Below are 12,537 nucleotides of genomic sequence, written 5' to 3'. Positions count from 1 at the left end.
TGCAATTGAATGGGCAATGGTGACAGTGGCGGGTGGGTGAGTGCTGAAAACTTCTTACCCACAGGTCCTACTAAATCCGGAGTAGGCACCAAACCCTCCTTTCATTCTTTGCTCAGATCTTAACTGAATGAAGGGGATAGGGTTAGCCATGATGGCAGCAGGGGAGTGGCATGCACAGACCTTCCATTCCCCACAGTAGCATGTGTGCTGAGCTGGAAGGCTGTGTGGATCCCTCTCGATAACTGTGTTGCACTCACACTGAACAGCTCAAGCCTTCCCCCTGCCCCATTTTACAAAAACACAATCTGACAACTGGTAAGGGTTTGATTTCAAAAGTGTGCCATTTACAATAAGGCTATGATTAAGAGTTTAAAGAGCAGTTCCTGATCTTGCCTTGGTGTGCTTTTAAATAATGCACAGATTTACTGCAGGCATGAATAACCTGTGACCTTCAAGATGTTAGTGGACTCAGCTCCCGCAACCCCATGGGAGATGGGAGTCCAACAACATCTGGAGGGCTACAGGTTGTTATTATTAATATTAATTTGATTCATTACCTGCTCTTCACTCTAAGGTCCCAGGAGTGGGTTAAAACTATTTAAAATATAAGATTTAAAATGGTTTAAAACAAATTAGAATCACAAGAACAAGATGCGACCTCAGAATACACATCTCAAATGTCAGGGTAAAGAGGTGCATCTTTAGCTACTGATTTAGTGAAAGAAATATATCCGTTCTCTCTTTGGCATATTAAGTGTCGGATATATTAAAAAAGCCCAAATGGCTGGATTATGACTTACTCTGATTCATCAGCGGTTTGGGATATCTCCTTCAAATAGGCACGGGGAGCCAAGCCTTCGTTTCTGCAAATAAAAATATCAAATAGTTGTTGCTTAAACTACATGAAGCATTAGGAAGGCAGAAGATGCAAGATAAAATTTAAAAAAAGGAATAGCTGACATTCTGGTACTGCATAATGATTGGTGCCCTCCATGCATGTTAGTGTACAATAAGGAGCAACACTGTGATTGGTGTATGGTGAACCACCCATAGAACCATAGTATAGCAATAGTTCTAATCTCATCTCTTTTTTTGATCGGGTCACTAGCCTAGTATATGGTGGAAATGCTGTAGATGTCATCTATCTAGATTTCAGCAAAGCGTTTGACAAAGTCCCCCACGACCTTTTGATTAGCAAACTCGTCAAATGTGGACTACATGGAAATACTGTCAGGTGGATTCACAACTGGTTGGAAAACCATACTCAAAGAGTGGTCGTCGGTGGCTCTGCTTCAGACTGGAAGGAGGTTTCGAGTGGAGTGCCACAGGGTTCTGTCCTGGGGCCGATACCCTTCAACATTTTTATCAATGACTTAGATGATGGAGTGGAGGGAAGCCTTATGAAGTTTGCGGATGATACGAAACTGGGAGGGATAGCTAACACAATGGAAGACAGGAATAAAATCCAAAGGGACCTGGATAGACTAGAAAATTGGGCTGAAATTAATAAAATGACATTCAATAAAGACAAATGCAGGATTCTGCATTTAGGCCACAAAAACAAAATGCATGGGTACAGGATGGGAAATACCCGGCTTAGCAGTAGTGCATGTGAGAAGGACCTTGGAATTGTAGTGGATCGCAAGTTGAACATGACCCAGCAGTGTGATGCTGCGGCAAAAAAGGCAAACGTGGTTTTGGGCTGCATAAACAGAGCTATAGTTTCCAGGTCGAGGGAAGTAATAGTCCCATTATATTCTGCATTAGTCAGGCCTCATCTGGAATACTGCGTTCAGTTCTGGGCGCCTCATTTTAAGAAAGATATAGACAAGTTAGAGCGGGTTCAGAAGAGGGCGACAAGGATGATAGCCGGTATGGAGAACAAGTCTTATGAGGAAAGGTTGAAGGAACTTGGCATGTTCAGTCTGGTGAAGAGAAGGCTGAGGGGCGACATGATTACACTCTTTAAGTACCTGAAGGGCTGTCACATAGAGGAGGGTACAGATTTGTTCACTGCTGCCCCAGAGGGTAGGACTAGGTCTAATGGTTTTAAGTTGCAGGAGCGTAGATTCCGATTGGACATTAGAAGGAACTTCTTGACAGTAAGGGCAGTTCGGCAATGGAACCAACTGCCTAGGGAGGTGGTGGGATCCCCTTCGCTGGATGTCTTCAAGCAGAGGCTGGACAGCTATCTGCAGGAGATGCTCTAGCTGTGGATTTCCTGCTGTGAGCAGGGGGTTGGACTCGATGGCCTACAAGGCCCCTTCCAACTCTATGATTCTATGATTCATCCAGTTCAGGACCATCTGAATTGATTCTTATACAACGTGTGTGTGTGTGTGTGTGTGTGTGTGGAGTTAGGGTAATTCTTCATTAGAATTATTCTGAGTGCATCACGAGTGAAGCAGTTGGCTAACAGAATATGAAAATTATACGTCAGTAATAAGAAAATCTTTCTAAACAATGCAGAGCAATCTTACCCTTCCAAGTCCCTCACTTGCCACCAATCAGGATCCTCATCTTTCATAACATAATATTTGTTGTTCCTGATGAGATGAACACCAGAGTTTCCTTTTGGCTCATAATTATAAACAGCCACTGCTTCTTTCAGAAACAACTTGTCAGATATTCGGCCTGGAGGTTGATGATCGTATTTCATGTTCTGAAAGCCATTGGTACATGAGAATATGGCACACAGACAATTTAGAGAAATAATTGCCACTTCTAAAATATTAATGATTAGCAATTGCATAGCACTTTTCAAGCGTTCAGAGCACTTAACCTGCATAATCTCATTAATCCTTACAACAAGCTTGTAAGAAAAGACCTATATCTAAATAAATAAATAAAACATCTGTAGTTTGTTCAATCATAATATAGCAAGCAACTATGAACTAATCAAACTGGGAGTTCTCCCTCCATGTATATCCACATATTGTGGCAATTCTAGATAAGCATAAAACAAACGTTTAGCAGAATAGTTACATATGTGTACTCCAACTCTGTGCATGTTTACTCTGAAGTATGTCCCACTGAATTCAATAGTACAACTGATATCTCCATCCTGCCATCTCACTGCCAGGTTGGAATATTTAATAAGTGTGCAGATGGTTGTAGCCTGGTTATGTTTTGCAAAAACAATTAGCATGCAGGGCAATAAATAATATATCAAGCAGATTTCATATTTGAAACCGAGACCTGGGTGGGCGAGCAGGGAGGAGTCAGTCTCTCCCAGCTCTGCCCACCGGGGTACCTGGTCCAGCATCATGGTAGATCTGAGGGTCGGGGAGGTGGGGTTGCTGTGGTCTATAAGAGTTCCATCTCACTCACCAAGCACCATGTCCATGCAGCTACCGGTCTGGAGTGTTTGCACCTTGTGCTGGGCCAGAGGGACAGGCTGGGAATCCTTTTGGTGTACTGCCCACCTTGCTGCCCAATGGCTTCCCTAACTGAGCTGTCGGAAGTGGTCTCGGAGGTACTGTTGAGATCCCCCAGACTATTGGTACTGGGAGATCTCAACATCCATGCCGAGGCTACTTTGTCTGGGGCAGCTCAGGACTTCATGGCCGCCATGACAACCATGGGGCTGTCTCAATATGTTAGTGGTCCAACACATATATCGGGGCATACTCTAGACCTTATCTTTGCTACTGGACATGGGGATAGTGATCTGGATGTGGGGGGTCTTACATCTCTCCCTTTGTCATGGACAGATCACTGCTTGTTGAAGTTTAGACTTTCAGCAGCCTCTTCCCTCTGCAAGGGTGGGGGACCTATTAAATTGGTCCGCCCCCGGAGACTAATGAATCCTGAAGGCTTTCAAAGGGCTCTGGGGGACTTTCCGGCTGATAGGACTGGCGCTCCTGTTGAAGCTCTGGCTAATCTGTGGAATGCAGAGATGACGCGGGCTGTTGACGCGATCGCTCCTGCGCGCCCCCTCCTCTGTAGAGCTCATACAGCTCCTTGGTATACTCCAGAGCTGAGAGCGATGAAACAAGATAGGAGGCGGCTTGAGCGGAGGTGGAGACGAACTCCCGACGAATGCAATTATGCGCTGGTTTGTGCTTCCACCAAGCTGTATGTAGGAGCGGTGAGGATGGCGAAAAAACAACATTTCGCTGCCACCATTAAGTCATCTCTTTCCCGCCCAGCGGAGCTTTTTAGAGTTGTCCGAGGGCTACTCCATCCAGGCCTGCAGGACATGGTAGATACATCGGTGGCCCGCTGTAATGAGTTTGCTGAGCACTTCCAGCATAAGATCTCATGGATTCACCGGGACTTAGACTCCCAGTTTATAGCAGCCGATCCTAGTGAGGCGTCCGGAGCACAGTCTTGTCATGTTTTATTGGATGAGTTTCAGTTGGTTCAGCTCGAGGACGTGGACAAGGTGCTTGGACAGGTACGTGCGACCACTTCGGTACTGGATCCTTGCCCCTCTTGGCTAATAAAAACTAGCAGGGATGGAACAGTTGGCTGGGCCTCTTTACGAGAGGAAGTGATCCCTGGCTGTCTGAAAGAGGCGGCGGTGAGACCACTTCTGAAAAAACCTTCCTTGGACCCAGAAAATTTCAGCAGCTACAGACCAGTGGCGAATGTTCCATTCCTGGGCAAGATCTTGGAACGAGTGGTCGCTGGCCAGCTCCAGGCGCTATTGGATGAAACCGATTATCTAGATCCATTTCAATCGGGTTTCAGGCCTGGTTTCGGCACTGAGATGGCCTTGGTCGCCCTGTTTGATGACCTATGTCGAGGAGAGACAGAGGAAGTGTAACCTCCTTGATCTCTCAGCGGCTTTTGATACCATCGACCATGGTATCCTTCTGGAGAGGCTCACGGAGTTGGAAGTTGGAGGCATTGCTTGGCAGTGGTTCTGCTCTTACTTAGTGGGGTGTCTCCAGAAGGTAGTGCTTGGGGAACATTGCTCGACACCGTGGGTTCTCCAATGTGGGGTTCCGCAGGGGTCGGTTTTGTCTCCCATGCTTTTCAACATCTACATGAAGCCGTTGGGTGCGGTCATCAGGAGTTTTGGAGTGCGTTGTCATCAGTACGCTGATGACACGCAGCTCTACTTCTCCTTTTCATCATCTACAGGTGAGGCTGTCGATGTGCTGAACCGTTGCCTGGCCGCGAGAATGGACTGGATGAGAACTAACAAACTGAGGCTCAATCCTGACAAGACTGAGATGCTGCTGGTGGATGGTTTCTCTGATTGGATGGTGGATACATATCCTGTCCTGGATGGGGTTACACTCCCCCTAAAGGAGCAGGTCCGTAGTTTGGGAGTCCTCTTAGACTCTTCCCTCTCACTCGAGGCTCATGTAGCCTCGGTGGCACAGAATGCGTTCTACCAACTTCGGTTGGTAGCCCAGCTACGTCCCTATTTGAGTAAGGAGGACCTCACATCAGTTGTACATGCTCTGGTAACCTCGCGTTTGGACTACTGCAACGCGCTCTACGTAGGGCTACCTTTGAAGACAGTTCGGAAGCTACAGCTAGTGCAAAATGCGGCGGCCAGATTGCTAACTAGGACCAAGCGGTTCGAGCATATAACACCTGTTCTGGCTCGCCTGCGCTGGCTCCCAATATGCTTCCGGGACAGATTCAAAGTGTTGGTATTGACCTATAAAGCCCTATACAGCACGGGACCACAATACCTGTCGGAACGCCTCTCCCGGTACGAACCGGCCCGTACACTACGGTCTTCTACGAAGGCCCTCCTCCGGGTCCCGACTCATAAGGAGGCCCGGAGGGTGGTGACAAGATCTAGGGCCTTCTCAGTGGTGGCCCCTGAATTGTGGAATAGTCTCCCTGAGGAGGTGCGCTTGGCGCCGACACTATTATCCTTTCGGCGCCAAGTTAAAACCTTCCTCTTCTCCGAGGCATTTTAATCTCAATTTAAGTTAATTTCAATTTAAGTTAATTTAATTTTAAATATGTTGTAATTGATTTTAGTTTGTGTTGTTTTTATATGCTCTGTTGTATTGTATTGTGTGATTTTATTGTACTTGTGATTTTATTGTACTTGTGTTCACCGCCCAGAGAGCTATTGCTAGTTGGGCGGTATAAAAGTTGAATAAATAAATAAATAAACAAATAAATAAATAATGCCCACTGGCATGCGCACCCTCCCTTGACTGCCCATCCATAATTGCATTTGGCCTTTGGGGGCAAAAAAAATGCCATCCTCTGAACTAATTGAAACCAGGCTATAATAAGTGTGCCATGTATATGTCAAGCAAGTGCTAACGTTTGAGAGTCACAAACAGCTATTAAAATAGTATCCAGGGTCATCTTGTTTGTTGACTTGCTACACTGTCAAGCACAGAAGAGAACCCTGTGCTTATTCAACCAACCACAAGCAAAGAAGCTACAACCTCAGTTTGCCAAAGAGTTAACCCATTATTATACAGCCACGAGAATGGCTGTATACTATAGCCAGTGTGGATTTTTCACATTCCGCAATGTTAAATTGAAAACACCCCCATGCCATTCTGATGCTTCCCATAAGCTCATTTCAAAACAAAACCTTACAAAACTTATAGTCCTGAACTCAGAAACGCTTGCTTAACAACCTTCTCAATTTTCATGGAGATAAACAAAACAGTCAGAAAGAATCAAGAGTTCAGAGTCTAAAAAGAGAGAGAAAAAACCCGGACTCCTTTTGGACTATTTTCTGTCAGAGTTCTCATAACCTATTACTGACCTTGTCCCATACTCTGACCTTCATCTTCTACAGTTTAAAAGTTAAAAAAAAATGTCTGGCTGATTTTTAATTAATTTAATAAATTTTGCATTGAACTGAATGATAGTGTTGGGCATGCTCAGTAAGAACCAACTGTCAGTATTCTAAAAGCCAGACTCCCAGCTGCTGGGCTTGCCTAATCAGGGGGCTACACCCACACCAGACTTTGATTTCACATGAGACAGTCATGGCTTCCCCCAAAGAATCCTGGGAAGTGTAGTTTGTGAACGGTGCTGAGAGGAGACTCTTATTTTGCTGACACAGCTCCAGTGGCCAGAGTGGCTTAACAGTCAGCCACTCTGATTAAAGCTCTGTGAGGGGAACAGGGCATCTCCTAGCAACTCTCAGCACCCTTCACTAACTACACTTCCCAGGATACTTTGAGAGAAGCCATAACTGTCCAAAGTGAAATAAAGGCCTGGTATGGATGTGGCCAGGGACAGCTTTGGGTGGCAGGCTACATGTGCATACTGTAGAATAAAAAGGTGGGGGAAACCCTGAAAAGCAATGATACCGTTCACAATGTTTTCCTTTTGGAAAGGAAAGGGGCTTCCTCTCTGCCCAGTGCCCACCCACCCAATCTCCTCCCCTTCCCCTTCTCCTACCCTGCCTGCCCCTCTCTCAGGTCAGTGTTGGACTACAACCTGGGAGACCAGGGTTCAAATCCCCACATGGCCATGAACCTCACTAGGTGACCTTGGGCCAGTCACTGCCTCTCAGCCTCAGAGGAAGGCAATAGTAAAACCACCTCTGAATACCGTTTACCATGAAAACCGTATTCATAGAGTCGCCATAAGTTGATATCAAAGGCAGTCCATTTTCATTTTCAAACATGATTGCACAGAAATAAATCTCATTGCACTCAAAAAGTATGCAACTGATCAAACCCACCCTCCCTTCTCCTCCCTCCAATCCCGCTCTCTTGTCCCTTCCTTCCCCTCTCCCTCCAATCCCCTCCTTCACCCTCCCCTCTCCCTCCTCCTCCCCTTGGTCAGTTTTACCTATCTTAAACATGATTGCATGGGAATAAATACCATTGAACTCAATAAGCATGCAAATGATCAAGCCTGCCCTTCCCTGCCCTGTCCTTTGCCCCTCCCCCTCCAATCCCCTCCTTTGCCCTTCCCCCTCCAATCCCCTCCTTCCCCTTCCCCCTCCTTCTGCTCCCTTCTCCCTTTCTTCTTCCCTCTCCTCTCCCCTCCCCATACTCCTCCCCATGGTCAGTTTTACCTATCCTAACCATGATTACATAGGAGTAAATTCCATTGAACTCAATAAGCATGCAAATGATCAGACTTGGCTTTCCCCTCCTTCCCCTCTCCTCTCCTCTCCCTTCCTCCTCCCCTCCTCTTCCTTCTTCCTCCTTCCCTGCCCACTCCAGCCGTCCCTGCCTCTCCCCCCCATCAGTTTTACCTATCCTAAGCATGACTGCAAGGGAGTAAATCCCACTGAACTCAATAAACATGCAAATGATCAAACCTGTCCTCCTCCCCTCCCCTCCATCCTGCTCCCATCCCCTTCCACCCCTCCATCTTCCCCCCTCCTCCTCTTCCCCTCCCCCTCCCCTCCCCACCCCCTGTGCTCAGTTTTACCTATCCTAAGCATGATTGCAGGGGAGTAAGTACTACTGAATTCAATAAGCATGCAAATGATCGATCTATTCTCAGCATGCTTGCACGGGATCCCAGTTCTTACCTCCCAGATTAAAAAGCAGAGAAATTCACTAATAGGCAAAAAAACTTGCAGTTTAAGTATGTATCTATAGCCCACAGATATTTCTATTAAACTTTAAACAGCAGGGAAATTGGGCAGCTATAGTGAATGCACCAGGGGAGCAGGAGACCTGACCTCCTCTCTGAGATATTGGACTGCCCTACAAATATGTCAGAATGCAAACATAATTTGGGTTGGTCTTTCACAGTCCAATCCACTTCCTGTGGAGCTTGGAAGAATTTGGTAACATATGCCTCTGAGCATATGGTGAAAGGGGGTAACACCTGCGGTCAGCCCAAATAAAAGAAAGAAGACATGTGCTGTGCTGATCTTGTTTTAGCAGGGAGGAAGCAACACTATTAAGACAGTTGATATAGTTCAGATAGTCACTTTAAATATATCTGATTTCCTTTGCAATTTTAGTGAAGTTTCCTATAGGAAATCATTTTCTTTTGCTTCTATTTCTGTGAATATGTGAAGTACAGCAACACTTTGCAAAATTTACACTAAAAAAACTGCAAAAAATAATTGTGGAATAATGGCACTGACTATTCTGCAGAATAGTCTCCAGTGGACATCAGGAGTGTCTCTGTTTGCACAAGATAAAACAGTGGGAGGTGAAATATTCTAGCAAAATTCTAGGTGTGCTCTATGTTTTTAATTGACCGTGCCTACCTTGCCTTAAATGAAGTGCTTTAAACATAGCAGGCTGAAAACATGCATCTTAGGCAGGCTAATTTTGTTTTTTCCAACAGCTAGAGTCATTGCTTAAGTATCAACATATTGTAATCCATCTGATTTTACATCAGACTGCAGCCTCAGGGTCAGATCCGATAGTGTGGGGCATTTGTCAGCACTTGTCCATACCTGTAATGGGGTTAAGCAGGGGTGCATTCTTGCACCAACCCTTTTTAACTTATACATCAATCCGATCATTCGTCATCTAGCAGCAGTAAACTCTCATCCCCCCAAATTGGGAAATACACCTGCGTCCATACTGCTTTATGCAGATGACGCAGTGCTATTGTCCCAAACCTGTGTCGGTTTGCGTCGGCTCCTAAGGGCCTTTACTTCTTTCTGCATCGAGGAAAGATTGGAAATAAACTACAATAAAACTCAGGTGGTGATATTTACAAAGAAAAAGGTTAGACATCAATGGCGAATGAATGATCGCCCGATCCAGCAGGCACTAGTGTATAGATACTTGGGAGTAGTCTTCCATGCCTCCTGCTCCTGGAAGCCTCAGTGTATCAATGCCACTGAGAAAGTACAGAGGAGCGTAAAGGCATTGCTCTCCTTTTATTACAGCAAAGGGGGTCAGTACATCCCCGCCGCGCTACAGGTATTCAGCGCCAAGATAATAGCACAATTGCTATATGGAGGGCAATTCTGTGCCTACAGCAACTTCGGGTGTTTGGAAGCTGTACAAGCTAAATTTCTTAGAGCCATTCTGTATCCCCAATGTGGGATTCTGTATCCCCAATGTGGCTTGCCGTTTAGAGGTGGGACTTCCTCTGATAGAGTCTCGGGTGTGGACCCTCAGGATCAACTACTGGCTAAAGCTGATCTTTACCCCTGGGGGACTAGCCCCTCTTACATTAGAAGACCCCTTCCAGTCAAAATGGAAGCGGATGGTGTATAAGAAAATATACGCCTTAGGTTTCTCTCCTGAGATGCTTATTAAACTCGGGCTAACTAAGGCCAAAATGCTTATCTCCCAACGGATAAAGGACATTGAACTTCAAACCAATCTGAGTTTGCTGGCGGCATATCCTAATCCAGGCCTGACTCGAAGGGTATTTCTACCGGCAAATTACCTTGTAGATCTAACTATTGTAAAATATAGAAAGGCATATAGAAAGACACAATGTCTTGCCTTCTGCTTTGTTGGAGGGAAGATACAACGGAGTCCCCCATGGTGATCGAGTCTGCCCATGTGATAACGGGGAGGTGGAGTCAATAGGACATGTCCTTTTACATTGCTCCTTCTACAGGGACATCCGCCTTGCTTTCATCACCCCAATCTTACAAGCATTCCCTGTGGTTTGGGAATCTGATTATCCCTCCTTTAAGTTAGCGGATAAAATCCCCTGGGTCACTAGTAACGTGGCCAGATTCTGTGCAGCAGCTATCAAGTGTAGGAAAATGGTTATGGATCTTGGTTAACTTTTTTATTTTAGCCAATTTTGTATGTTTTTAAATTTTAATAGTAAATTGTAAATTCTTTTATATTAACCCGTTTGTATTTCACGTTTTTGTGTATGATCCAATTCTTTGTACTGGAATTAGTGATACAATGGCTGGTCTGTGACCGAAATAAAAGCATTCATTCATCAAACTGCAGTTTCAGATTCAACTGTTAATGCACCCAAAATAGAAATAGAACATAAGCTCCAATTTGAAACACGAAAGGCTGTCTTCACCATCATATGACACTGACCAATAAAAAGGCTTTGAAATTAATAAAAATAAATTTGACAAAGGTTTCTAGGATGAAAAATGAGAGAAATAAAATTTTCTAGGTTAGATTCTCTGTAGAAACACTAGTAACGCAGGAATGAAGCAAAGTAAGGAGAACACCAACAAACATACAAATATGAAATTCTCCATCTTTGGAGATGGCAGGTATTGCCACCACTCACCATGTGCTCAGAGGCACATGTTACCAAATTATTCCAAGCTATACAGGAAGTGGATTGGACTGAAAGACCAACCCAAATGGTGTTTGCATTTTGACAAATGTGTAGGGCAGTCCAATAACTCAGAGAGGAGGTCAGGTCTTCTGCTCTCCTGGTGCATTCACTATAGCTGCCCAATTTCCTTGCTTTTTAAAGTTGGATAGAAATATCTGTGGGCAATAGTTGAGTTCTTAAACCACAAGGCCTTTTTCCTATAAGTGAATAACTACCATTGTCAATACAAAGAAGGGATTCTAGTATTACAGTTAAACCCTTTGTCATTGCACCTCTTTATGGAAATTGACTCCACCCATTAGAAACAACAAACGTATGCCTGTTTACATGATAAAAAAATATTATTTTGTTAGAAAGATGAGAAGTGCCCCTCTTTTCCACAGGCTCCCATTTTTCTCCTATTTTTAGTAGTGTATCTCTTCTTATAAATAGATAATCTATATTAATTGCAGCAAAGTTTCTCACTCACCAGTCCTCCTGGTACAGGTGGGAGTGGTTTCACTGCAGAGCTTGCACTGTGAAGGCTGAAATCTATATAAAAAATGTTAGAAAAAAATGTTGGATGAAGTTAATGTGCTGAATCTGCACTGACAAGCAGATTTTGGGTAACCTTCATCAGGCAGCTTTGTTTATTATGATACACATGCTATTCAGTAGTACTGGACTATCCCAAGTGAACTTCAGGCTGCATTGTTAAGGAGTATTCAAGATCCACATAAAGGGATCCAGTCCTCCATGTCAAAGAAATTGCTGAATGAGGCAACTTGCTAGCTGTGAATATGTGGACACTGGAGTATGTGGCATCTTATGACACATGTCTGTCTTTAAAGTTACATTTCAGACAGGGCTGGAGGGTGTGTTTGAGAGAGCCCTTTCACACATTCAGTATCCATGGAAACCAATTGATAGAAGCAGGCTCTCCAATCTGAGGCACTTTTTGTGGCGCTATGTTTGGGCCTGGTCTGGAAGCTCCTACAAGTGCAGAATGCAACAGAGTGCAGAATGCAGTGACTAGACTGTTGATGGGTGCAGACAACTGACAGTATGTGACACCTTTGCTAAAACATCTGCACTGGCTGTCCATATGCTGTTGAGCCAGGTTCATGGCTTTGGGTTGATATACAAAACTCTGAACAGCATGGGTTCAGGATACCTTAACAACCACGACCTAATATCTCTGCTTGATCACTGATATCACCCACAGGAGCGCTGCTGGTTTCTCCCATGTCACAGAGGCCTGATTGACATCCACTAGAAGTTGGAAATTGAGAGCCGCCACCCCCATATTGTAGAACACTCTTCTAGCAGAGATTCAGCAGGCATCCTCGCTATTAACTTTCAGGCACCTCTTGAAGACCATTTTATACCAACAGCCTATAGAGTTGTTTA

The 12,537-nt window shown here is 44.8% G+C and overlaps 1 protein-coding gene across 1 annotated transcript in view; it reads right to left on the bottom strand.

Moving 5' to 3' along the window:
• BMX (BMX non-receptor tyrosine kinase) overlaps nucleotides 1–12,537 on the bottom strand; it is a 45,621-nt gene that overhangs the window by 18,031 nt on the left and 15,053 nt on the right. Inside the window, exons 6-8 of the mRNA XM_061627173.1 lie at nucleotides 11,618–11,679; nucleotides 2,481–2,662; nucleotides 801–863 (exon numbers count right to left, since the gene is read on the bottom strand). Coding sequence (XP_061483157.1) covers nucleotides 801–863; nucleotides 2,481–2,662; nucleotides 11,618–11,679 — 307 coding nt within the window. The remainder of the gene's footprint in view (nucleotides 1–800; nucleotides 864–2,480; nucleotides 2,663–11,617; nucleotides 11,680–12,537) is intronic.

This window comes from Rhineura floridana, chromosome 5, assembly GCF_030035675.1.
Source record: "Rhineura floridana isolate rRhiFlo1 chromosome 5, rRhiFlo1.hap2, whole genome shotgun sequence".
In the NCBI taxonomy this organism is placed as follows: Eukaryota; Metazoa; Chordata; class Lepidosauria; order Squamata; family Rhineuridae; genus Rhineura; species Rhineura floridana.
Note: the sequence above shows the minus strand (reverse complement) of the source record. Positions and strands in the feature narration are given on the sequence as shown.